Source organism: Tursiops truncatus, chromosome 18 (assembly GCF_011762595.2).
Source record: "Tursiops truncatus isolate mTurTru1 chromosome 18, mTurTru1.mat.Y, whole genome shotgun sequence".
Classification (NCBI taxonomy): domain Eukaryota; kingdom Metazoa; phylum Chordata; class Mammalia; order Artiodactyla; family Delphinidae; genus Tursiops; species Tursiops truncatus.
The window spans coordinates 15,436,210-15,464,090 of NC_047051.1; the positions used below are offsets into that span (position 1 = coordinate 15,436,210).

Consider the following 27,881-nt stretch of genomic DNA (forward strand, 5'->3'; position numbering starts at 1 on the left):
AAATACTTTCAAAAGACTTCTTTTCTCTACTTCCCTCTTTCTTCCAATTACAAAAGCTTAAGCTGTAAAATCATAATCCAGCCTACCTGTTTTCCATATACTTGAGATTAATTCACATACTTTCTAAATAACATGATATTATGATACTTCCGGCCCCAGGCTGGAAGCCCTGCCTCCACTTAAGGTATTGTTTTAAACCAAAGTTTATAGTGTCTGTTGATGGCCAAGACCCTCACTCTCCACCCTTCCTCCACCCCACCCTGAGGCCCCCTGGGACTCAGTAGAGGCTGGGGACCCTACTCATCCCTCCTCTTCTCTTGCCCAGCCTGGGGGAAGGAAAGAGGGCAGAGGAGAGGTGGGCAGCCTTTAGCACCCCGCAGGGTTCTCGTCCCCTTGGGCAGTGGGCACAGGAGCCCTCTTACCAACCCTGGGCTGTTTCCTGAGGGCTCTCCAGACCCCTCTCTAGGACCAAGCTCCCCATCACACTGGGAGTGTGGATTCCAGCAAAGGAGCTGGGAAAAAAGTGAGACTCTCCACAGACCGCCTATGGGGGGGAACCCAACTTAAGGCCAAGGACTGGGTGTGTTGGATGCTTATGACACACCAGCCCAAGTCCCGTTGCTGAGAAGACTCCTTGGACTATTTCCCAAGAAACTGCCACATACATCCCTTTACAAGGCACCCCTCCCCTGTGTATTCCCCATCTGTGTTCTGTTTGACCAGCAAAGAAATAGTAAACGTCCTCTATTAAAAAAAAAAAAAAAATACACACACCAGTTTCAGAATGACACTCCTGGGGTCCTGGCTGCAGCTTGGTCCAGGAGCACATAGTCAGCATCCTGATGCCAGGCGGCACCCACTGCCCGGGTTCCAGCTGATGCTCTCCTGGGAGACAACACCTTCCTTTCCAAAATGTTTACTTTTTGCTCAGAACAATGATGGACAGGTCTTCATTGGACTCACTACCTGAACGATCAGCTTCTTATATTCTTTCTCCAAAGCAGAACTAACTCACATAAAGTCTGTGTCGAGTCCCCAGCACTCTTTCTTGCGTAAAAAACAGTAAGATATCCCCCAACTCTGGCCTGAAAGTTCTTCTGGAATATCTTGTGGTATCACCAATTCTAGGTAACCTAGGAATAGCCATAATTGACTTAATCAAGCAAATATAAAACCTGTTCAATACTGCCCGCGCAGGAGTCAAATTCTGAAGGATTTAAAACTTAATAAATTACAGTTCCAGGTTGTATTGGCGAGCTTACTTTGTTCCAGCCCTTCTTCCTGTTGAAACTCTCAGGTTTGTTCCAAGTTGGAACCTGGCAAGTTGCATCTTGTCAGTTTTCATATTCACATGAGAGACCAAGCCCTATTTCACTCGTTTAAATTTTTATTATCAGAGTTAGCAGTAATAAGCCAATAGAAACAGGATAACGAAGGGAAAAGCTAGGGATAAATAACTTCTTCCTTATGAATTAAAACACATGCGGACACCGGTGTCAGTTACCACCTCCCCACATCCTGTCCTGCTGTACAAATAGTTACACAAAACAGTCCACAAAACAATGCGAGCAGCTGATACCCTGAGGTGGGCAAAGGGCCCCTGTTGTGTGAAGTCTCAGGCTGATCTCGGTCTAGATGACCAGCTTCTCCACACTCAGCGTACTCGTGGTTTCATCCTCTTCGTTTGACCCAAAATATCCCGGGAGGTCCAGCATCCCCTGCTCCGCCTCAGTGAGGCCGAAGGATGTGTTGTCGTAGTAGGCGAACTCCGGGTGGGCGGGGAAGCTCTGACACTTGTCTTTCCGACACTGAGAAGGGCTCAGAGGACTGACCCTCTGGTAGCTATCTCTGGGGGCCGGGGAGGAAGGCCGCTTCCTTGAGACATTCCTGTGACTGGGGGACGGTCCCCTCCGAGCCCGGTGAGGCTCCGTTCTCTCACCTCCCGCCACGAACCCTGCCTGGCGATCCCCCAGGTCTGGTTTCCTCGTGGGCTGCCCCAGGGTGTGGGGTTTAGGGAAAGGGCTTAACGGGCCACTGCTTCCACCTGCCCCTGGACAGTGGTCCCGTTTCTCCGGAAACAGGGCAGTGCCTCGACTCGGGGGCCGGACTCGCTCTCCCGCCTGGTCCCACGTCCGGCTCCTGGAGCTGTAGGCGGGGGCTTGCCGGGGGGTCAGGGTGGACAGGCTCCGCTCCCGGAACGGTCGGGCCTGCCTGGCCTCGTGGAAACTTGCCGTCCTCCGGAAATGGGACCCCCGGGGGTGGCTCCTCATCTGCGACTTGCGGAGGAGGCTCTGGCTGGGGCTGACGGCGCAGCTGGCCGGCGAGAGCGGGTGGTCCAGCCGGGAGGGGGGCCTGTCCCCGGCGCCGACCGCGGGCGGCTGCTCCAGGAACGGGGATTTGAGGCGGAACTTGCCGGCCGCGGCTTCTTCGGGGCTCTCGGAGCCTCCCGGGGGTGCGGTGACGGCGGCGTCGATGGCGGTGTCCGTCAGGGGGCTCTGGGACACGTGGTACACCTTGGTGGTCTCCGTCAGGCCTTTCTTCTTCATCTCCTTCAACTGCTGCTGGGCCAGGCGGTAGCTGAACAGGGGTGGGATGATCTTCTGGGCGTTGGACTGGAAGCTCTCGCTGCCCGAGGTCTCGTCATCGGGGGGCGCCGGCACGCTCCGCCGGTACGTCAGAGGGATGCCCTGGCCCGCGGGGCTCCCCGCCGGCCCGTCGCCAGCATCTGAGAAGCTGCCGCGGGGCTCGCTCAGCTCGCAGATGTTCTCCTCGTCTGAGTTCTTCCGGCAGCCGGGCGCGTGCAGGGAGTTGTGGTGGACTGGGGTGCTGCACTTGGGGGCGCGGCCCAGCTTCCGCCACAGCGTGATGAGCACAGTGGCCACGATGATGAACAAGCACAGGGATATCCCAGTGACCGTCACGATGTTGTTGGACTTCACGGGAGTCTGGGGCTGGAAAGGAGACGGACTGGATGGCTGGAAAGCTACAAAAAAAAAAAAAAAAAAAAAGGAAGAACGAATGCATTCTCTAGTATCGTTTTCTCTGCCTGGGTCTAAGGTCTCTGAGTGGCTCGCTCTAATTATGTAGCAATTAAAGAAGGAAGGAAAATAAACAAGGACTGGGATTTCTGGTCTTACATATATTTCTGCAGGCAGGCTTTTAAGCCAAGCTGAAAAACAGACACTGGTAGAAGCGAGGTGAGCAGATGAGCCACAGTCAAGGTGGCTCACCGGCTCTTGCGGACACTTGTCCCCAGTTTTCTACAAAGAAGCCTCATGAGGAACGTTTCAAGGTAAAAATCAAGGTTTTTCACTTAAGGTAAACGTGGGATATCTATAATTAAATGTACCTTTGAGATGCACCTCTGAAAATTTCTGCCAAGTGTAACACTTGGGATGCAAAACAGTTTAGGCAGGTTGTAGCTCAATTTGCACATCTCAAGAGAAATTAATAGGTGAAAAGAAGTCTTCCAGCAATATACTACAGCTCACTTTTCCCTCCCAGTGTCCAGGAACTGCCTTTCCTAAGTGTTGAAGCCTCTGCTCTCTCACTCTTGTTTTCTCAGCTGTTCACTCCCCTTCCTACCTTCTATGTGGCATTGATTTTCCTTCTTCCCTGCTCTCTCAAACTGGTGTGTCTCACAGTCATCAAAATGTTTCACCAAGACTCAGACGCCACCTGGGGCCTCAGCCTGTAGTACCCGGGAACCCGAGACCACCCAACGCAACCAGGCCTCACCTCTCTTTCCTCCTTGGTCACTGTTCGCCATTCAAGCCCTTCCAGTCACATGTCCTCTATCTCTTCCTCCCATAGTCTTATCCTCACCAGTTCTGTGCCGCATCTCCATCCTCCCACTGCTCCCCTTTCCCCTTTCCACCGCACCCTATAGGACACCTAGAACCAAACTCCTCACGATGCAGAAACTTTCCACAAAACACTGTGTGTCTCCTTGCCTGACTGAGGACAGGCCATCCCTCAGGGCACAGCCTCCCCGGCTCACTCTTGGGTGAAGCTTTATCAGAAGCAGAACCAGAAGCGGGGCATGTTCCGCAGCCTCCTCATTCCTGGCTGCCATCTCAGCCAACTTTTTACCTCCGTGTAGAAGTTCTAATCTTCTGACGCCCACGCCATCCACCCAGACCACCCTCTACCCTCTACCCCTCAACTCTGTCATCTCCCCACCTCAGGGCAGCCGTCAGTTACTAGCACCTGGGTCCAGTCTTCCTCACCATCCCACAGCTGGGACCATTCATTGTCCTTCCAAGCTGCCATACCTTCCCATTGTCTGCAGCTGCTCCTGTTCTGAAACCTTAAAGCTTCACAGCCCACCTTCCGGCTGTATCCTCCCCTCTCGCTCACTCATTGTTCATACAACGGTTACTCAACCTCGCCGCAACATCTGATTCTCCAACCCCTCCATTTTCTCTCCATCCGCCAGCCACCTTCTGCCCTCACTTCTCTCCCTACACCCAGGATCCATCACTTCAATCCTTCTACTGCCAATCATCTCAACTCTCTGACCTCTAACACTGAGCTGTATCCCTTTCCCTGCTCAGAAGCAAAAGTCTGTTCCTAGAAAAATCCAGACACGTGGATTATCTGCTGCTGCACCCAGGCCCCTGAGCCCTGGTGGAGAAAATAATGCACCCATGCAGGCCAGAACCTTTGCATACTGATGGCGCCCAAACTTGACTGCCCACAAATCCTTCCGCGGGTTCCTAAGCAACTCTCTCTTCCGTCCCCTACAACAGTGCTTCAAAGTTTTACCACTAATCCTCTTCCTCAGCCGTCTGCTAGATCACAAACGTTAGAAGCTATCAAGCAAGTACACCCCAGCTTCTTCTGCCATCCTCTCCTCCCCCATAAACTCAGCAGCAGCCACATCTCCACTTCCCTCTTTCTCTAGGGAATTAGTAGGAGAAGTGCCTTCCCATAAAGACGAGTCCACCAGGTGCTCTCTAGGCCACCCTTCTCCAGGGGGATCATCCCTCTGTACCTATTATCTCCAGCTTCTCCTCCGTGCAGCTCCACAGAAACATGTTCAAGCTCTTTGCATTTTACAAAGATCTTTCTAGAACCCTCTCACTAATGCCACAGCCATATCTCGCTCCTTGTCTTCCCAGCGGAACGTACAGAAAGAAGGGTCCACATGTGCTGACTCCTCGTCACCTCTGGCTCCTGCACCCTGCCCCCAGGCTTCCAGTGAAGCAGCTCCTATCGAGGAGCCAAATGCAAAGGAGTTCCGTCCTGCTATTCCTTGAGCTTTGCAGCATCGGCTACTGTCCGGCCCTTCCTGTGATTGTTTCTCTTCTTGGTTTCAACAATTCTCTAATTCGGAGAGAAGAACATGCACTTTGGAGCCAGGAGAGCTAGATCCCATTCTGGTTCCACTAGCTCTGCTCTCTCCATCGACGTCCCACCGACACTTCCACCTCCACACGTCCAGGACTCATCATCTTCCCGCGGAACCTGCACCTCCTCTGATACATCTGATCTCACGGGAATGGCGCTCTGTCCTGCAGCTGCCGGTGCTAAAATCCTAGGTCCCACCCGCGACACTCCCCTCTCCACACTCGCCACATCCAGAGTCGCTGAATCCTTCTCTCCTCTGCATCCCCACTGCCAGTGCTCCCTTCTCCCCCTGGGTCACTGAAAACCTCTCAACAGCCCTCACTGCTGCCACTCCCGGCCCTTCTGATTTGTACTCCACGCGACAGGCAAGAGATCCCTCCACAACACAGGTCCAGTCTTCAAGGGCCCTCGGGATCTGGCCCCCGCCTACCTGTTCAGTCTCATTTTGTGCCTTTTTTTTTTTCTTTTGGCCACGCTGTGCGGCTTGTGGGATCTTAGTTCCCCGACCAGGGATTGAACCCAGGCCCTCGGCAGTGAGAGTGCAAAGTCCTAACCACTGGACCGCCAGGGAAGTCCCCTGTCCAGCCTCACTTCCCTCACTCCCTCCTGACACTCTATCCTGCTGCCACATCAAACTCTTGCCAGGTTCCCTGGGTTTCATAATACGCCATCGTCTTCCAAGCTTTCATCCATTGCTCCATTTGCTAAAATTCCCTTTCTCGCCTAGTTCACCAGGTGATGCCTATTCAGCTCTCAATCTTCAGCTCAAATATCACCTCCTCCAGGAACAGAGGTGTTCCCAGCATGGACTGTCACAAGCTTCCATAGCAAGCTGTGGATACCTTTCTACTGCACTGTATGCTACGCCTGCTTGGGTGTCTGCTGAGCTGCTGTATCATAAGCCCCTTCCAGAGACATGGCTTATCTCTATACTCCCAACCCCAGTCAATAACCGGCATAGAGTTGGTACTCAATTAATGTTATATTCATGAATAGATTCATTATTGAAAAGGTGATAGCAAAATGACCAACACCCCATCAGATGGAACGTGGGCGCAATGGCAACTGGATCCTCCCATCTTCGTGGTGAACAAGATAGACCAAATGAACGTAGGATTACTGCACTCAGACCTTGGCATAAAAACATCCTTTCAAAGCCAAGCAAAACTCTAGACTCTCAACCAAGTGAAAATAGTTGAATGATGAAAGACTCGTTCCCTGACTGATCATGTCTTCGTCTGCAGTGGCTGCTCCGTCAGTGGGTAGCAGCATTGCAAATGTACACGTGGACCTCTCAGCTGTTACACTTGACTCTCTGGAACCCTTCAAAACCGCAGCTGGAGAAAAGCCCCAAAGCTGCTGACCTCACCCATCTCTGCCTCATCTTGTCTTCCCTCTTTTCCTTGAAGTGAAGGAGACTTCCTGACGCTAGGCAGCCTGCAAACAGATCTTTACATTTCCAAGGAGTGGAAAACAGGCTGAACTGGAAAAAGAGAACAGTTGGAAGAAATGATCATTTTTATCCACACAAGCATTTATTTTTTTCTGAGGACCACTTATAGTAGAAGTAGGGGTGCCTGTAGCACTTACCCTCTCTGCTAATTCATAATGTACACATTTCCAGTTCCCACCCAGGATTAAAGAGATTAAGATGCCAGAATGTGAAATAATACCACACAGCCTCAAAATCTGGTTGCTAATTCCAGGATGGTTGTAGAAAGCTAGACTGGCCTGTACGTAGAGGCAAAGTATTCACGATAGGTGGCTTAGCATGAGGTCAGATCTAGTTCCCTGCTTTCTAGCTTTATGGTCTTGGGCAGGTGACTCACCCTCTCTCTCTGCTGCAAAGTCCTCACCTGTATGTGTAGATAACGATGTACTGACTTCATACGTGCAAGGCACTTAGAAAAAATGCCGGGCAGCAGCAAGCTGTCAAGATCGGAGCCCAGCATAAGAATCCTTGCCATGGGCTTCCCTGGTGGCGCAGTGGTTTGAGAGTCCGCCTGCTGATGCAGGGGACATAGGTTTGTGCCCCGGTCCGGGAAGATCCCACATGCCGCGGAGCGGCTGGGCCCGTGATCCATGGCCGCTGAGCCTGCGCGTCTGGAGCCTGTGCTCCGCAACGGGAGAGGCCACAACAGTGAGAGGCCCGCGTACCGCAAAAAAAAAAAAAAAAAAAAAAAAGAATCCTTGCCTTGTAGAGTTATTGTGAGCTTTGAGTGAGATAATGTAATAAATGGTTGATACTGTTGTCCCTTCTAAAAGTGCAGTAAAAGCCAGGGGCAGTTGATTTTTAATTCATTTGAGTATTACAGAACTCTAGATGAAATATCTTAATACAACACGCCATCCCAGAACCGAGAGGAAGAAGTTATGCACAAGGAAGGAGCTGTGGAGAGTAAGGGGACTTGTAAAGAAAGGGACAGACAGAGAAGAGAGCCTCAGAAGACAGTGTGAGATATAACTGGAGAAAGAAGATTCAGGGTGGGGCTCAGGGCTGATGAAAGAAGACAGTAGGCTGGGGGCTGGGAGAAGAGCCTGGGTCTGAGGTTGTAATAGGAAAATCACAGAGAGAGAATGTCCTCAGGATGCTGGAATAAAGAGAACAAGGCCTACAGCACTGGCTGGAAAGAGGAGACAGCAAGAATTTTGTTAGGTCACAGGTGGGGATGCTGGTCAAGGTGTTGCCAGGTGCCAGTGGTCTTGGCTACAAGGTGCTCTGAGACCAAACACAGAAAAACACTTCTCCAGATCCCAAAGGGACAAGGAACCAGGGATGGTCTTCAACGTGGAATTGGAGAGTGGAAGGAGTCGGGACTGGAAAGAAGGACTTCACCTAAGGGCCAGGACCACAGCAAAGGCTAAATGGGGAGCTGGCTGTGTCTCAGAAGGGGCGATGGTGTGTGGGAACAGCAAGGATTCTTTTTTTTACTGTAACCTGTGGCAAATGAATGGGATTCAGCTCCGTAAGCTGCAGCAAACCCAACTGAGTGACCTGAGCACCACACCATAGACCACCCACATCAAATACTCACTGAGCACCTACTAGTGGGGGTCATTTCAAGATGCTCAGAGGATGAAGGAGGGGCCAGCCCCCAAGTGATGGCAAGATGAACTTCCCCACCTTCTCCTCCTGGGCGGGGGCGGGGGGGGAAGGAATAAACACAGAGCCCTTCAGGGGATAAGATAGGGTGCCTTGCCCCATTTTGGTTCCCTGGGGTTTCTCGGAGATGAGGAGGTGAAAAACTCTTTTTTTAATGTTTTCCCACAATTTCTGGGGGCGGGGGGGGAAGTAAAGGAGGGAGAAACAAAAACAACAAATATCGGGAAGAAATCATCATCCCTCCCATGTTTTGTATTTCTAAACATGATTCCGTACGTCTGAATCTTTCATTTACACCCATGTCCTTGTCATTTCCGCATCTTCGACGGTGTTAAGTCTCCTGTCATCTCCCTGGCAAGACACCCCCAGTCGCAGACACACTGAAGGGCACAGAGTCTGTACAGCCAGCAGCAGCAGCGACAGAGCGTCGAGGCCACTCCTGAACTCAGACTGGCGACTGTCAGGCAGGGCTGGGTTCGACAGTCCCTCTGGGAAGAGGCTTGCGAAGGAGGACGGATACCTACCCGTACAGTCCTCCAGGGAACATGGGGAGCTCTCCGAGGACATTCCAGGGCAGCCAGGTCGGGAGGGGGAGGAGGGCAGGCACAGGCGGCGACGCTCTCTGACACCGTCCCCACACGTGGCACTACACTGGCTCCACGGCTGCCACAGTCCCCAAGTTTCTGCAAGGACATCGGCCAGGCTTTTAATGCTAGCTCACTTGAGAATCAGAATTTAACGGCACCCAAACGAAGCAGCAAAACTCAAATCTCAGGCTTTGAAAAGTCAGTAAAGAAGCACATTCCCACAGAAGAGGAAAGCTGGAATGTTGCTGCTCCCCCTACAACCAAGGAAAGCTGTATAACCTACAAAATATCAACCTTCCTAGAACTCTTCAGAGAGCTAAGGTCACAGGACAACCAAATGGCCTGAATTCGAAGGAAAGACAGACTCCTCCAAGGAAAGCCAGGATGCAAACACTGCTTGCTGGGGCAGATGCCAGGCCTCATACAAGCTGGAGAGAAATCATCTAAAAATATAATGAACCGCCAGAAGCCTGGTGTGGGCTAGCATGAGAATACAGAACCCCTGGGAGTCGCACTACCCAACTGGGAATTTGTACCCACTTGCAGGCTCTTCTCCACATCTTCTTCTCCAGATCTTCACAAGGAGGACCGAGGGCAGGCAGAAGACCAGGGAGAGCCTCCCTCATGGTGGAGGCCAAGGAGGGGAGGAGAAGCTTCGTGGAAAAGACACAAACCTCACCCAGACCCTCCTCCCCATCTGCTCCATCAACAAAAGCCCAACCACTGCGGACAGGACAGAAAACCCTGTCACTGTAAGAGCAGCAGCTGAAACCTAGTGCTGCCCAGGAATGGAAAAAGAAGAAAATCTTTCACCCCTAGAGAGGGGGAGGAAAGACCCTGGGCCCACACTTATAGACAGCTTCTACCACCGGCAAGGGGCAGGGTCATTACAAAGCCCCATCCTTGAGACTCAGAGGCAGAGCACTTGCCTAAGACTAAGGCTGAACCAGAACAAGAAGATGTTCTTCCACTCCCATCACCTAACACCCACCCTGCTCCAGGCTAGCAATTACCAAGTATCAAATAACAAGAGTCCACTGCTGGGGGAGAGGCAAGAGTGACAAGGAAAAGCCTTTCTGACGTGCAGGCTCAAGCCTAAAGTTGAGGGTGCAACAGAGGTATGGAGAAAACCCTCTGGCAACCCAATTCCTACCCTAAACACAAAGCAACAGTAGAAAATTTTGAACTCGATCGTGCACTGAGGATAGCCATAGCAACAGCAAAAACTCAAACACAGCTCAATTCCTTATTATATTGACCCAATCTCCACACTGAAGTCCTAGCATAAATAGGGTATGCCAATTTCCAGGCATAAATGCTATTTATCAGTGTCTACTGTTCTAAGAAAATGTCCAACTTTCAACCAAAAATTATGAGACATACAAAGAAACAAGAAAAAAACAATAAAATATCCAAGTAATTAAGATAACTAGACTCAGATGTGACCCAGATATTGGAATTATCAGAGAGAGATATTAACTATGATTAATATGTTAACGTTTTCGTGGAAAATGTGAATAAGATGCATGAACAGATAGAAAGTTTCATCAGAGAACTGTAAACTAAAAAGAGTTCATCGGAATGCTAGAAATTAACAGCATGGCAACAGAGATGAAGAATGCTTTCTAGGGGCTCATCAACAGACTCAACATAGCTGAGGAAAGAAACAGTGAAACTGAATATAGATCGACAGAAATCACTCAAACTGAGACACAAAGAGAGAGAGAGAAAAAAAGAAGAGTGAATAAAACAGAACAGAATACCCAAGAGTTGTGGGACAATATCAAATAGTCTGTCATACATATGACTAGAATCCCAGAAGAAAAAGAGACTAATGTCCAAGAATTCTCCAAAATTAATGAAAGACACCAAACTACATCCAAGATACTCAGAAAACATGACGCAGTATAAACACAAAAAAGCAAACAAACAAAAAAGTTAAACACACTACAAACTGCTAAAAACTAAAAACAAATAGAAAACTTTGAAGGCTGTGGAGGGAGAGAGGGGGCAAGGTGGAATTACATCACATACAGAAGAATAAAAATCTGAATTATAGCACACTTCTCATCATGCAAGCCAGAGATAATGGACTGACATCTCTAGAGTACTGGAGAAAAAAATCACCAACCCCAAATTCCATATCCAGTGAAAGTATCTTTCAAAAATGAAGGAAAAGTAAAGACTTTTTCAGATGAATGAAAATTAATAGAATTAATTAATTCTACCAACAGACCTTCACTATAAAAAATGTTCCAAGAAAATTCTTCAAGCAGAAGGAATGTGATACCAGGCAAACCTGCATCAATATAAAGGAATGAAGTGTGCTAGAATTAGCATTTATAGAGGTAAAGATAAAATTTACTTCTTCTTATTTTTAAATGCTCTAAAATATAATTGATGATCTAAAGCAAAACAGTAGCAATGGGGCTTCCCTGGTGGCGCAGTGGTTGGGGGTCCGCCTGCCAATGCAGGGGACGTGGGTTCGTGCCCCAGTCCGGGAGGATCCTGCATGCCGTGGAGCGGCTGGGCCTGTGGGCCATGGACACTGGGCCCGTGCGTCCGGGGCCTGCGCGTCCGGAGCCTGTGCTCCGCAGCAGGGGAGGCCACAGCAGTGAGAGGCCCGCATACCGCAAAAAAAAAACCAAAACAGTAGCAATGTATTATGTGTTTATAACATATATAAAGTAAAATGTATAACAATCATTCAAAGAATGGGAGAAACGAATTGGAATTGTACTGTTAATATCAGACAAAGCAGACTGCAGAACAAGGAGTATTACCAGAGATAAAGAGGGATGTTACATAATGACCAAAGGGTCAATTCAGCCAGCAGCCTTAACAACCATAAATAGGGATATGCGACTAACACCAGAGCTTCAAAATACATACTACGAAACATTCCCAGAACAGTCATTATTGATTGACAAATGCAAACATCTCTTCCAAGCATATAAGTAATCATTGCCAGAGAGAATAATTGAATAATTCCCTACAAATAATTACCCTAAGTCCCTTCTCTGTGAGCACCCATCCAATCCCAAGACCTATCAGGTCATGCCCACACCAGGCACAAGATATCCTCTGCCTAAAAGTCTCTCTTCATCGTTATGGACAAAAACTCACAATGCAGTCAAGGGTATACAAAGCACTACAAAAACATACGGAAAACGTGCAGGGCAGTTACATTCTCAGGTGAGCCAAGTGGTGCAATCTTTGGAATGAGTCATGGCACATGACTTCTTTAGAGCAATTAAAAGTCTCGGATTGTCACAAGGGTGGGAGCATTACAAACCAGTGTCCTGGACCAACATCAGCTGAGGTGTGGTAATTATGTTCCACCCAGAGGTCCAGCTGAACACAATGTTGGTTCTGTGCCTCCCAGATCACTCTGTGGCTCCTCAAATGGCAGAACAACAAGGCAGCTTTGTCCTCGAGCTTCAGAGCTGTTCAGACACTGAGCTCCCCGTGCTTGCAAAGCTGTGGGAATCTCATAGTAAGTCTCTCTGAGCTAAAGTATTGTGATTTCGTTTTTGAAAAATCTACTGGTAATTCCACCACTGTGAAATCTAAATTGAAAAGTCAATACGTAGTTTATCCTTCTCTTGTGCTCATATTTAAGACCACAAGAGGTCGAATTACAGAAGCTGAGAATCCTTTTTTTATTCTTTCTTAACTCTTCTTTTACTTTACGTAGACATTATTTAAATACATAAAGTCATTTGTCAAACTAAAAACAAAAATTCCATTAGTGGGCACCAGGAAACAAAAAAAATCAAAGTTTTGATGAAAGCATGAATCTTAATGTCAAAAATCTCACTTTGAAATGTGTTTTTTTCCTTTGAAAGTAAAATTATGGCTGGCAGGATCATCAACAATTTAAAAAATAAACATTTAAACTAAGTTTTAGGTTCTTTTACTGCTAAACCAAATTAATCAAACAGAAAACAAGGGAAATCACTCAAATAAAGCAATAAACAGACTTAATCAGCCAAAATTTTTAAAATGCCTTAAATACCTCTATTTGTTCCCTGAAGATTTCTGTTAATAACACGGAGGAAAATACTTGGCAAAACAGGAACTCATTGGCCAGCTATAGTTCACATGTTACAAATGAAGAATAAGATGACATTATTCTAAACAGTAGCCTTACTTCATGAATGAAAGGCTGTTTTGTTTTGTCCTGTTTAGATGTCCATACATGCCCTCCCACTGCGTTAACAAACCTGTTTGACCAGGATAAATGCCTTTCAGGCCACTCTAGAGGATATTAATTCTGAATGAGCAAAATGTGTCTGCAACAAGAAAAGGGAGATTTGTTTCCACTCCCAAGAATATTTGAAGGAATACAGAGTATGAAATATTCACACCTGCAAGATATTTCACTCAAGAGACTAAAGTAACTAAACAAAACGTCCTTAGAAGAAAATTCTATTAAAAAAATAAAGTTATTATAAAATATACAAAAAAAGAAAGAAAATTCTATAGACATGAGTAAGTAGCCAAAAGCCACAGTGGGAACAAAGGCACCTGGATAAGCAGTCCAGGTTTTCTGTGCCCCGCACAGGCTCATTCATATTAGACCAACCATGCTTATGCCTGGGCCAGCGGGCTCCAAAGTGGGTTACATGTCTTTCAGGAGGGGTGGGAAGCACAAGGTGAACCCATGAGATGAGGAGGAAAATACTGGAGCTTTTTGATCTAAAAGTTTCATATTGTTTAATATCTAGATTGATAGATGATTATATGGGAGCCAGCATGGAAGAGTGGGAATAGCAAATGCTCAAGCCAGTCTAACCACCAGTAGTGGGTAAGCCACCAACCTTGGAAAAATTACTTACCCTTTTTCTGTGCCTCATTTCTTCACCTCTCAAACTGACAATACAATAAGCCTAACTCATAGGGTTATTATAAGGATTAAATGGGTTAATATTCATAAAGCACTGAGAGCAGTTCTTGGTGCAAAGTAATCACTATACAAATGTTATTATGTCAGAAATTCACATACAGTATAAGGGCCTGTTTATATTAAATTATATTCTCTAGTTTTAGGTGAATTAGGTGGACAAATGACTTATAAAGATTCTGGCAGGGCTTCCCTGGTGGCGCAGTGGTTGAGAGTCCGCCTGCAGATGCAGGGGACATGGGTTCGTGCCCCGGTCTGGGAAGATCCCACATGCCGCGGAGTGGCTGGGCCCGTGAGCCATGGCCGCTGAGCCTGCGCGTCCGGAGCCTGTGCTCCGCAATGGGAGAGGCCACAGCAGTGAGAGGCCCGCATACCGCAAAAAAAAAAAAAAAAAAAAAAAAAAAAGATTCTGGCAAAGAATTAAAGATGATACAATAATTAAGCACCTGCAAATAAGAAGCAAATGACAGGATGACGGTACTCCTCTTCTTGGTAAAAAGCTCTTGTTCAGTCACCTTGTGAAGGAAAACCAAGACCATCTAATCAGAGAAACAAGAAGATGGCCAACAAATTTAAATTATCAAGAAAACTGTGTGTTAAATATATACAATTTTTACTTGTCAAAAAAACTAAGTAAAAAAAATTATGTGACTATGAATTTATACCCTCTATCATTAATTCTCAACTTTGCCCTAAATACATATTTTGCATTGAGATGCAGGGTCCATTATCCCTTATCTGACAACCTTGGGGCAGATGAGTTCAGAATTTAGAATTTCTCAATTTAGACTTTTGCATGTTATTACAGCACCTGTGCCAGATATTACTAACACTCCCCTAGCAGCATCCCATAATCACACACATTAACGCTTCTGCAGACAAACACATGGACATTCATACTAAGTAGGATAAATGAAGGTCACAAATAATCATGTTTGACATCTTTTTGCTGTAAATCAGTATTTACAGTTTTAAGGTCCTAAGACATATTTGGAAAAAGAGACAAACATATCAAACCCTTTATTCCCCTTCCAAAAGGAACTAATGAGAAATTCATTGTGAGTCGGTGGGTCACACCTCATGGTAGGTTCAATGGGGTTCCTGAATGATGCCATTTGGCAAAAAAAAACCAGTCTTTACTGGTCAGAGCTGTCAATTTTAATGGAAAATGAAAAGAACTCGATTTAGTTATAAACTTTTATACTAAAAACACAAAGGCACTGAGTTTCCCACCACTGGCATCAATTTCACTGATTAACCAGAGTCCCTGTTGGGCGGCCACACAGAGAATCTGGGGTCTCCAGGAATGCTTAGCCCCTCGAGGTACTGCTTCCAGCCCTACTGCCTGGTCATGTCTAGTTGCTGCAGCCCCACAGGGAGCCCTGAGCACCCTCAGCCTAGACACAGAGCATCACTCCCTGTTCTGCCCCTTCCCAGGGAGAACCAACACAAAGACCTCCTGCTCCCAAGGTCTTTCATCACGTGGCCCGAATTCCTTTACTCCCCTTGGTTTGTTTCCACTAAATTCAGTCAATTAGAATTTTTTTTCCCTCTAAGCAATAAATTCTTTTTGAAATGGCAAGCATATCTTGAATGATTAGTTTAACATAATTGTTTTTCTACTGATACCTAGCTGAGACATCAGAGTGCAATTTTCACTTTAATAAACATGTACTGAGTATCTATTAATGTGGCAGGTGTACAAAGCGGGCCAAATAAGGATCATAAATAGCTTCCTGGCAGCCCAAGTCAGCTTCTGTCGCCAAATGAGCTTCTCCAATCTGGGGGCATGGTGGGGGAGGGAAGAAACGTGGGGAGAAAGACCCTGAACAAGCAATGACAGAAGTGATAAATGCCATGAAAGAGGAACTAAGGATGCTGGGCCAGCGTACAGTGGGGAGTTTACCTAGTCTGGGGTTGAGGAAGAGTCATCCAGGAGACTTGGGGGACGGGTTAATGTTAACCAAGTGAAGGTGGGAGGAGGGTTGCCCAGTCTCCAGCCCATCTGTGGATGCCCATCCTCATAAGAGTGACATGTCAAGTGAGGTGACTGATAAGTTTTCAGCAAGGGAATAGCCTCAGCTGACCTGAATTTTCAACAGTCCCTCTCTGGCTTGCCTTGAGAGAATGAAATGGACGGAGGGAGGGAACCATGCGGTATCAGTGGAAATGGAGAAACGTGCAGAGATTGAGACACAGACTTTTTAAAGAGACAAAATCCATAGGACCTAGTGATTTATTCATAGGAAGTGAAGAAGAGGAAGCCTCCTGGGTCTGGGGTTTGAACAATGAGACGAGGTAGAGTCCTGTACTGAGGAGCAGGTTTAGGGGGTGAGATGATGAGTCCAGTTCCAGGTATGCTGCTTTTGAGGTGCCTGGGAGACATCTGGGGGGTGACAGCTATTCAGCACTTGGATGTGGGGGAGAGATACCAGCATGGAGTCACCAGCATCAGGACAGTAATCACCTAGCGAGTGTGTGAAGAGTGAAAAATGCTGAGGTTCTAGTATAGGATGCAGAAGTCCAAGCCTTAAGGGATGCGATGGGGTCATGGAACCAGCCGGCAAAGGAGACCTGGAAGGAACAGCCAGGGAGGTAGGAGGTAAACAAGGCAAGTGTAATGTCACAGAATCAAGGTCAACGAAGATACGGACTGGAAAGCATCCCCAGAGTTTGGGACCTGGAAGTCATTCGCTGGCTGCTTTAGTGAGAGCATTTGCAGGGGAGGGGTACGGGTTTGGAGTGGGTTGAAAAGTGAATGGGGGTGAGGAAATAAACCCCAAAGTACAGGTGGGTTTTTCAAGAACCGGGGCTATAAAAGGAAGACGAGAGAAACAGGTTGTGCTCTGGGGGAGAACCAGGCGATGAGGGGTGACTTTGTTTCGTGTTTAGATGAGACAATTAAGTACATTTCGAAGTTGATGGGAATGAACCAGAAAAGAAGGGACAGTTAGAGGCGGAGGAGATAGGGGAATAATGATTAACAGAAGGTTCCTGATAGAGCAGAGGGGCTGGGACCCCCAGTGGAGGGGAGGGTTGACCTTGTACTGGAGGAATGACACTGCTTCCCTGGGGACAGCAAAGGAGGCGGAGATTGTGGGATGGCTGCCTGCAGGCTTACGGATATTTTGGTGGGAGGGTGAGGGAGCTCGCACCTGATGGCTTCCCGCTGCTCTGTGTGGCAGGAGCAAGTCAGCTCAGAGAGTTAGGCAGGGGCGCGGGTGAGGTCGGAGGAGAGCAGAAGAGGGCCGCAAGAGCTGCTGTGCAGGGTAGGAGCACAGTGAGTAGCATGGTGGGCAGCACGGTGGGCCCAGGGAAGGGTGGAGGCCCGGCCTGCCCGGGTGCCGAGGGCGGCCGGCAGATGGCTGGATTCACGCAGAGCCGGGGGGTGGCTGGGTGCAATCAGAAGGACAGGGGGCAGAGGTGTTTAGGGTATTGGTCGGAGAGTGATTAAGGGGATGGGCCACGGAATCTAGGCTGGAGGCAGAGGTAAGTGCAAGCAGGGAAGTGGCCAGTGGGTGGGGAGAGAGTCAAAGGAAAGGGACTTCTAAGGAGGAGTGAGTGAATTTGGAGCAAGAAACACGTGGGGCACTGAGGCTGCTCAGAGGCTGGGGCCGTCAGGGAGCACAGGATTAGCGGGGACGGAAATAAGAGCACGTGTAAACGATCTGGACAATCCCTGCCAGATTAACCTCTTGCCAGGGCCAGGCTCGCACCCAGGAAAAGGGAAAGAAACGCAAAGAGGAGCCTGGGGCATGGATGGAATTGTAATAACCCCACTTCTTTGTGATTAGGGAGGGCGTTATGCAGAGAATTCAAAATTTAAAGAAGTTTTTAGGGTCTTCCCTGGTGGCGCAGTGGTTGGGAGTCCGCCTGCCGATGCAGGGGACACGGGTTCGTGCCCCGGTCCGGGAGGATCCCACATGCCGCGGAGCGGCTGGGCCCGTGAGCCATGGCCGCTGCGCCTGCGCGTCCGGAGCCTGTGCTCCGCAGCGGGAGAGGCCACAGCAGTGGGAGGCCCGCGTACCTCAAAAAAAAAAAAAAAAGAAGTTTTTAGAAATCTTGCTTTGAACTCTCACTAAAGAGGCTTCGTTCTTAAAATGAAGGAGGTAAGAGAAAAGAGACATGCTTGAGGACGTTCTAGAGGAAGTGAAAAGCTACTAAGTACAATTTGGGATTTAGCTTTGAATTCTGATCATACCTGCCATGGACTTGCCATATGATGTAATAACAGAATTTTTAAATACATGCAAAAGAATGAAATTAGAACATTCTCTAACACCATACACAAAAATAAACTCAAAATGGATTAAAGACTTAAATGTAAGGCTGAATACTATAAAATTCTTAGAGGAAAGCATAGGTAGAACACTCTTTGACATAAATCGTAGCGATATCCTTTTGGATCCACCTCCTAGAGTAATGAAAATAAAAACAAAAATAAACAAAAGGGACCGAATTAAACTTAAAAGCTTTCGCACAGCAAAGGAAACCATAAACAAAACGAATAAACAACCCACAGAATGGGAGAAAATATTTGCAAACAAAGCGACCAACTCCAAACTGTACAAACAGCTCATACAGCTCAATATCAAAACACACAAACAAATCAATAAAAACTGGGCAGAAGATCTAAATAGAAATTTTCCAAAGAAGACATACAGATGGCCAAAAAGCACATGAAAAGATGCTCAACATCACTAGTTATTAGAGAACAGCAAATCAAAACTACAATGAGTTATCACCTCACACCAGTCAGAATGGCCATCATCAAAAAGTCTACAAACAATAAATGCTGAGAGGGTGTGGAGAAAAGGGACCCCTCTTGCACTGTTGGTGGGAATGTAAATTGGTACAACCACTATGGAGAACAGTATGGAAGCTTCTTAAAAAACTAAAAACAGAGCTACTATATGATCCAGCAATCCCATTCCTGGGCATATATCCAGAGAAAACCATAATTCGAAAAGATACATGCACCCCAATGTTCATGACAGCACTATTTACAGTAGCCAAGACATGGAAGCAACCTAAACGTCCATCGACAGAGGAATGGATAAAGAAGATGTGGTACATATATACAATGGAATATTACCCAGCCACAAAAAAGAATGAAATAATGCCATTCGCAGCAACATGGATGGACCTAGAGATGATCACACTAAGTGAAGTAAGTCAGGCAGAGAAAGACAAATATCATATGATATCATTTTATATGTGGAATCTAAAAAATAATACAAATGAACTTATTTACAAAACAGAAACAGATTCACAGACTTCGAAAACCAACTTAAGGTTACCAAAGGGGAAAGGTCGGGGTGGGAGAAGAATAAATTAGGAGTTTGGTATTAACATATACCTACTACTATATATAAAATAGATAATCAACAAGGACCTACTGTATAGCACAGGGAACTCTACTCAATATTCTGTAATAACCTATACGTGAAAAGAATCTGAAAAAAGAATGGAGATATATATATATATATATATATGTCTAACTGACTCATTTTGCTGTATACCTGAAACTAACACAGTATTGTAAATCAACTATACTCCAATATAAAATAAAAATTAAATTAACAAACAAATAAAATACAATGTAATAATAGCTGACGTTTATCACTGTTTCTTACCTGAGGCACTGTGCTAAGAACTGTATACATTAATTTCACTCAATTCTTACAACTCTCTGAGGTAGATACTCTTATCATCCCCACTTTACTGATGGGGAAACTAAGACCTGGAGCAGTTAGTTAGGAGTGCGCTCGGTATGCTAACCAGTACTCTTCATTTTTCAGATAAGGATGCTAATGCCATTTGGGACATTATGGGGAGTGAACCATAAAAATGATGGTACCGTTCATAGAAAATCAAGTTCACCTAAATTCAAAATAATAATTTGATTGCATGAAGGCGCCAATTTGATTTAAAAAAATGTGCTTTAAAATCTCAATACCAACCTATATTTCTCTGAATTAGCATGCACTCCTTCTCCTTTGCAGAAAACTGGCTTCTGCTTGAGACGCCAAAGTCAAAGCAGTATTTATGCCTCCCCACGTCAAACAAAGTGCAGTTGAATACTGTTCTCCTTTCTCCCAAGGTCAGACTGTTTTCAGCCAACCGGATGGTCCTTTCCCCAGGGCGTCTGGGGGCCTCCCTGAAGACAGCGATCACCCCTTGGACAAAGATGCATGGCGGGGGCAGCACCCTCACCTCCACCCCGGACTCACAGGTGAGCTCTGGCTTCATCACCAGTGCATATCCAAACTTCTGGGCCAGGTCAATGGGGCCTGTGGACGTAATGACCGAGTCCCCGCCGAGCAGCTTCAGCACCACGGTGACATAGGCTTCCGGCCCCACAGGTGCACAGCCAAACTCAACCCACTGGCCTTGAGCGAGTTCTGCCCTCTTGCTAGCCCTTATCTCCAGCGGCTGGCCCTGACTCATCCTTGCCTCCGGAAGGCTGTTGGTGAAGGTGACATCCACCAAGATGCCGGGCTTGTCCACGGGGAACAGGCACAGCGGCTGACTGGTAAAAAGGCCCACCTGGAAGGTGCCTTCAGCTGCCTTGGATGTCCTGTTCAGGTCAACATGAAAGACAGGCCATTCCACCTTCAGAAAGGCGCTCCTCTCCCACCAGGGGACCGGAGGGCTGCTGTCTGTGGCTTCCGGAGTCATCGTGAACCGGTAGTCGCCGGCCTCCTTGAAGTAGAAGCACTCAAACTCGAGGGTCCCCTGGGACTGGTTGGTCAGGAGGTATTTGGTGGTAACAGTCTGATTGGTGTTGGCCTCCAACAGCAGGACAGAGACATTCCTCAGCGTCCCATTGGCGCCATCCAAATACTGGAAATCCACAGACACTGTCCTGTTGCTTAGTGCTACATGGCCCGGTTCCCCCAGAAGGAGATATTCAGCTTCTCCAAGAACTGAAAGGAAATGGTCAGAGTAGGTTTTTAAAGGGAATATCTGAGCAGCACTATTGGTGACATCGATGGAAACAGCATTTCAGACACGAGAGAAGTTTGAACTGAGCCGAGGATGATGCAAAATGCTGCTGAGTGCTGACTCTGGGAGCTGGGTCCTGAGCTGCCTCCATTCTAAAGTGGCTCTGTTCCTTCATCTCCATTTTTCATGGTTTTGTTGAAAATAATGAATTAGTGGTAAATACTCTGAATTCACAACAGTCAATAAGGTAATACATCAGTGATGAAAACCTAATAAGCAAGAGTAACAACTGACCAGTCTCATAAAAATCCAACACTTGACTCTTCTCATTTTAGGCATATTGAAGTGTTTAGGTATTTGGGGAAAATGGATTTACAGTGAAATGAGAGAAAGCCTGATTTAAATGATACAACACGCACTGCTCTAGATTACTTAAAATGGGAGACCCTAAATATACAGTTGACCCTTGAACAACATGGGCTTCAACTGCACAGGCTCACTTACACACACACAAATTTTTTCAGTAGTAAGTACTACACTACTAGACGATCTGTGGTTGGTTGAATCCGCAGATACACACAGCAGATATAGAGGAACAGCAGATACACAGGGCCGACTATAGATTATACCTGTGCAGAAGATCAGAGCCTTTAACCTTAACTTAAACCCTGTGTTGTCCAACGATCAACTGAACTTCTAAGTTACTGTTTTCTGACATTCAAGACAAGTGCTTGAGCATTTTCACCAGTAAAGGAAACAGTGCCTTTCCTTTGTATAAGGCAGAAATTTTTAGATGAATAAGAAATGTTGACATTCTATCCTGCATGGGTTATTCAAGGGATAGAGTGAACATTTATGGAATAGCTAAGCTTGTCCTTAGCAATTTTACTGACATTACAGTAACTGCTATTGGCCTAGATAGGACAGATGACTACTGGCCCACAAGTGTCACTCTGTTAGGATCAATTCTATCTTTTTTTAAAAAGAGACCCATCAGAGCAGCTGAAGTAAAGAGTGGGAAGAGCACAGACACACAAGAATCCCTGTTTCTATTTTGAACCCTATCCAAATACATATCAAAGGAGACAGAGTTTGGCAATGCAACAATCAGCTGGCCTGTGACTAGGGTAAGAAACATTCTAGATTTAAGGAACTGCAGTGCCCTTTGGTTTGAAAAACAACATGTGTAAGTATGAATTTATGAGTCTTCTTATATATACATGATAATATAACATAATATTATATTAATATAATAATAATAATAATGTGTACATATCATATATGTCCAAAGGACAATATGCTGTCTGGGCTGGTAGTCTTTAAATATACTCAGTCAGTGATTATTCGATGATTCACTTTGATGGACAGCAGAAACCAATACAACGTTGTAAATCAACTATACTCCAATAAAGATTTTTAAAAATAGACTATTCAAAGATATAAAAAATGATTATTAGAATCAGCACATGAAAATACTGGCACATAAAGGTTTGTTTTAATTAGCTCAGCACTTCACCCATTTCTTATTTAACATGAGGTGAAATAAAATATATAAAACTTGGATAGACCTGAATGCTTAATCAGCACTTGCTTGAAAACCTTAATAGGATAAAGTTGTTTTTTTTTTTTTTTTTCCATTTTAGTCAGTACAGAAATTGAGGGACACTCCCTTTTGGATGGAGACAACTCATCCAAAGGCGGCTGCTTTCGGTGCAGCTTGTGTGCTAGTTCAGAGTGGACCTGATACTTTTTTGTGAACAGGTGGCTGAAGAGCTTCCAGTACTCACAGCAGCCCAGGAAGGACTGCTGAGAACAAAGGACCGAGAACAAAGCTCATATTCATTTGAATCTGATGGGGCAGAATGGTTCTGTGATGCATTTTAAGAGAGGCACACCGCACTTAGTTAACTAATGAATTGTCAGTGACAGGGACAACGATGAGGCAGATCAGATTCTGATTTGACGGGCAGCCTGTCGATGAAAGAGACACACATGGCCCTTTGGAAACCGAGGAAACAGACGCAACGGATGGGTTCCAACAGCAGCAGAAAGGAGGTGTGTACTGAAGAGGGAACTTGCTGCTTTACTCTCAAACTCTTGCTTTTACAGGCAAGAATACACTCTCATTTAGAAAACTACAATTTGGTTGTACCACATCCTGACTACTACAGTACAGTTTTCTCCATTCTTTCATTTCCTCTCTCCCCAAATTCCTTTATTGTATTTAAAGGAACTGGTGTCTCAATATAAGCATGTTGCTTTAAAAAAGCAAAAACACTAACTGGTAATGGTATATTTTGATCAAAGTCAAATGGAGAAGAAAAAAAAAATCCAGGTCTATGAAAATACCTCCTTTTCCAGTAGTAGCCTTTGTACTCAACTTGTATGCTCTATTTTATGCTCAATCAACTTTTATTTTTATATTGCAGTAAGATAACCTGCTCTCAACAATAACAAATGTCCTTGCAGACTCTTTAAATGGAAATTTTTGATGTCTTTATCATTATGAAACAAAGCAAGCTTTTATAATTTTTTGAATGAGGCTGTTACATATAGAGCAACCTATTTTTAAGTAGGGATAAAGGACTTTAAAAGAAATGATCCCAGATTGGTTTTCTGCAAGTCAAGTGTCTTCTTGTTTAAATAAACTTTTAAAAAATAAAAGACTGAGGGAGGAGACTCACTGGACAAAAGTAACAGTACACACTCTGGTCCATCCAACCGATATTACATGAGCCAGGATTCTCTGTCTCTTGAATAATAATTTCTTCATCAATCTGAAAACAGTTTCCACTCTCATACCACCAACTGCTTAGATGTCTGAAATACTTGGAAATCATCAAAAGAAAACTGGTGGGTATTATATGGTTGAATCTACTGGTTCAGTAGCTGCATAAAACTCTCTGAGAAATGAATTTTTAGTTGAATCAAGATGAATGAAGAAAACTAACGTTAAGCATCTACTATGTGCTCAGACATTCAGGTATTTCACATTCTTGAGTTTATCTTATCATCATAACAACCCTCTCAATATTGCTGCTGGTACAAAAAGAGATTCAGAAACTAGACAAAGGCACACAACTGGCAAGGATTGAAATTCAGATTTGTTCCAAAGGTATTCCAGCAGCAAACTCTCTTGTCAAGTGAAATCTCATGTAGAACCCCAATATATAAAACATCACTTCCTGTGTGTGTGAGTGAAGTTTAAACATATAATACTGAAATACTAGGAAATCAATCAAAGAGAACTGAGGGCAACATGCTTGTCTCCAATTTGTGAAATGAGTGTATTTAAAGTGAAATTTGAAATAATAACGCAGAACCTTAAGAGAACCCAGGGTTGCAAGAATCACAGTTTAAAAGGCACTGCAGTGTAGTCCCTGCCCTACCTCCTTCATGTAGGGGCATCGACATCCATGCATTTACAAACCCTCCATTTATGTTTCTTCATTGGTACCCACAGCATAAGTACACGCAACACTCACCGTAGTCACAGAGCACCACCAACAATAGATTTGAAAAGTCTTTCAACATTTGTTTCATTCTGATCAGCAAAATCCCAGGTCTTTGGTCTCCTCATGTCCTTCCTCACATCCAAATGGTGAATTTTTCTTCAAAAACACCTGCAATTAGAACTTCAAAAAGACGTTGGCTCTGTTCAGTTTGATTCATAAAATAGTAATCCTGAAATGACAAAACCATTCTAAGAAGTCAAACTGCCTAGTTAATACTGAAAAGAAAACAGCAAAGCCGTTACTGTTCCCCCAGGGAAATGATCTGTAATTTACATGTCCTTTCCTTCCATTATAGCTCACCTGCTAAGAACTTTCAGGTCTGCCCAACACCAAGACTATCTGCAAAACACTGCATCTCTTACCTTTCTAGCACATCCTTAAGTGGAGAGTTGGTTGTTCTCTGCTTAATTTCATCAAAGCTCCTTGCCAACCTGGATAATATTATATCTTCACATATTTATGTGCTTGGCATAGTTAATACGCCAGTTAATCGACTGACTAAAATTTTGCCAAACTTTCGTTTTGCATCGTGCTGTGTAGACCTGCCTTGCTTCCACAAATGGGTTTATGAACACTGTCCTTCTTGCACAGTTGGTGTGTTCTCTGGATTGCTTCATTTCTGAATGCCTAGGAGCTATATCAAAACTATCAAACCTTTAAAAAAATATATACCCAGATTATTGCAATTAAATGTGAACTCCAGGTGGTCCAGACTTCCCTTGGTCAGGGCACTCTAAAGAGAAAACAAGTAACAGCTATCATCTTTGTCACCCTTCCAGTACTTGTTGCTGCTGGCTGGCATGCCATCAGGAGATGGCTGATTTCATGAGCAATCTTCCCAGACCACCTAGGAGGGCAGGGAAGGCCTTGATGGCCTGTGGTTCAGAATGATTTGTGGGAAGAGGCACTTATTTTGATATAAACAGACTATTAGACAACAGAATAAGATGCAGGGCATTTAAGAGCCAGTATTTTTCATACTTGAGTCTTAGGAAACTTGAGTCTAGGAAACTATGGGGTACTAAACATAAAACAAATATATATTTTCTTAATGTTTACATTCCCCTCCATTATGCAGTTAATCTGTTTTTAATAAGTACATTATATTCCAAATATACGTACGTCACATCCCTTCGGATAAGACAGAAATTAAGGGAATTAAGAGGACTGACTGAAATAATCAAAAATTCAATGGAAAGGAAATTGGTGTGTCTCTATTAGCTTTCTTTCTGTAGGAGTTGGTTGAGCAAAGGAAATGCTGTACTTCCTCAAAGAGAAGCAGAGATAGGAAGTGTAATCATGCAGATGATTAAGGCTCCCACCCTCCCCAACAAAAAAAAAAAAGAAAATTCAGTTTTGTTGGAATTAGGCATGGATTTGACCCAATCGTTTCCTTGAATATGAATTGGGAAACCTGACCAAAGACAGCAGGTGAGCATCATCGTATCCCCCAGGCAAGTGTGGGCACTTAGGGCAATTAAAATGCTTCCTTTTAGTCACTGCTACTCAGTAATTGAAGTAAGGAGAAACAAGCTATCCCTGGCCCCCAAAAGTTGTACTGGCTTCTCCCAAATTGCTTGCTTCCCCATGACAACCATTTTTTAAAGAAGTTCTTAATCACAACTGATTTTGTGTTTATAACACATTTTCTTTCTTATGAAAAAGACTAGTAAAACAGAATAGTGTCATAATCTATATTTAGAGCTGGATGGAAATGGAATTACAAGATAATCCAGGCTACCTGAAAACAGGCTGCTTTATTTTATAAGCCATAGTATGGTTTACATAATATGGATTTTTTTTTTAATGCTCTCAAGCTTTTGAAAATTAATGCTGATTTTTTTTTCACTAGCTCAACCACTAATTTGAAGATGTTAACAGAGCATCCCAGAATGGAATGGAATGCCGGGTAAAAAATCACTACGTTTCTGTTGTTGTTTTAAAGAAAACAGCATGCTTCTTTAATTTTTTTTAAACCTTGCTTATTTTCTTCCAACATGTGTTCCCAATACCACAACTGGCTACTTACAATGTTTAGCTTGAGAATCATTTTGAGAAAATAGGAACTTAGGTATACTTTATACACATTTTTTAAAACTTCCATATAGCATTCACACCCATAAACGTTTATAGACAAATTCTAAATGTATCAGCTAGAGGGTAGGAGGAAGTTGTGAATATTCTCAGTGGCTAAGGGCACCACGCTAAGCTCAGATCCCATGTTTTTGCTGAAATCAGCTAAGATACACGCTTCTGTATCCCCTATAGTGTCTTCAGAGCTACAGAAAAAGAAACTGAATTATGCTAAACACCATGGGACCAATGATTTATGAAAGAATAAAAGGAAAAACAAAAAGAAGCAAAGTGATCTTGTCCGTTCTGACAAACATGCACATGCTCGAGTGTATATCTAATAGTAGTATTTATTAGGAGGAAATCGCTAATTCCAAAACGGCTCGTGTAAACGGGCTGTATTTATATATTCGGGCCAATCGGCGAATATACGCCTGGTCCCACGGGCTGGATGCTGCTTCCCCACATCTACTCAGCTGTGCACTCCCCACATCTACTCAGCTTTCGCCAGGCCTGCGAGTCAAGTTTACGCTTGGAAATCTAAGGCTGCCGGTGTCCCCCAGCACAACATCTCTTAAAATGAGGACCGTTTTGCAAGGCACATATCTCATACTGCTTGCATCCCAGTAAGGATTTCTTTATGGAAAGAAGCAAACCTGTTCTGAAACGCAGAGTCTCCCAGAAGCTGTTCTTCAAGGGTTCCAACTATTCGGACTCAACACCCATCAATCTACGGTCAGCCTCAGACACTCGGCCACACCTGCGCCAGGAGAGCGCCGAGTTCAGGTTGAAGTCGGGACTCAGAGATGCGGAGACGACACTTTTTAACGCGTGTCCCTGGGGGCTGAGCACCAAGGAGCGAGGGAAGGGGACCGGGTGCGTGGAGAGAACGGTCCCGTCCACCAGTGCTTTCCGGCGGCGGGGAGGGTGGGGCGGAAGGGTCCCGGGAGCCGCCGGGGACCCCGCGGCGGGAGCTCCCGCCGGGTTGCTTCCGGAACGCTCTTCTTACCTCTGGGACCGGCGGGCGAGGTGGCGAGGTAGGCGAGTGGCCTGGGCCGCGATGAGGCAGCGTACCGAGCATCCCGCGTCCCGGGACTGCGCCCCCGGCCCCCGCGCGCCGCTCCCGCAGCCCCGCCCGGGTCCGCCCCCGACGGCGCGAGGAGGGCGGCACCCGGCGGGCGGGGGTGGGGGGTGCTCCGGGAGCCTGCGAGGGCCGCCCCGCCCGCTCTGGGCAGCGCATCCTTCCCTGCCCGCGCCCGGCTGGCCCGCTACTGGACGGGAAACCCGGCAGGAAACGCGCGGCCGGGGAGGGCCCGCGGGGAGGGGACGCGGGTGCCAGCCGCGCACACCCACCGCCCGCAGGCGGGAGCCGGGTTTAAGGGCGACCCGGCATTCTC

General features: G+C 45.9%; 1 protein-coding gene across 6 annotated transcripts; it reads right to left on the minus strand.

Moving 5' to 3' along the window:
* Positions 1-1,369: 1,369 nt before the first annotated feature.
* THSD1 (thrombospondin type 1 domain containing 1) lies at positions 1,370-27,645 on the minus strand. Of its 6 annotated transcripts, XM_033843764.2 has the most exons (6): positions 27,494-27,637; positions 27,141-27,244; positions 24,382-24,531; positions 19,912-20,877; positions 8,980-9,138; positions 1,370-2,983 (listed from the first exon to the last, which is right to left on the minus strand). In XM_033843764.2, the coding sequence occupies exons 3-6, from the start codon at positions 24,437-24,439 to the stop codon at positions 1,632-1,634; spliced, it is 2,535 nt and encodes an 844-aa protein (XP_033699655.1). In that variant the 5' UTR covers positions 24,440-24,531; positions 27,141-27,244; positions 27,494-27,637; the 3' UTR covers positions 1,370-1,631. The 6 variants fall into 6 exon arrangements, with proteins under 6 accessions (XP_033699655.1, XP_033699657.1, XP_033699656.1 ...); XM_033843766.2 differs by lacking the exon at positions 27,141-27,244 and having other exon boundaries at positions 27,494-27,645; XM_033843765.2 differs by lacking the exon at positions 27,141-27,244 and having other exon boundaries at positions 24,382-24,580; positions 27,494-27,635.
* Positions 27,646-27,881: the final 236 nt, after the last annotated feature.

Coding starts and splice junctions, on each gene's coding strand:
- THSD1 (XM_033843766.2), bottom strand. CDS start 24,439: ATGAAACAAATGTTGAAAGACTTTTCAAATCTATTGTTGGTGGTGCTC. Junction 9,139..19,911: donor GCTAATTCAGAGAAATATAG/GTTGGTATTGAG, acceptor ATGTCCTTGCAG/AAACTTGGGGACTGTGGCAG. Junction 2,984..8,979: donor TTCCCTGGAGGACTGTACGG/GTAGGTATCCGT, acceptor TTTTTTTTGTAG/CTTTCCAGCCATCCAGTCCG.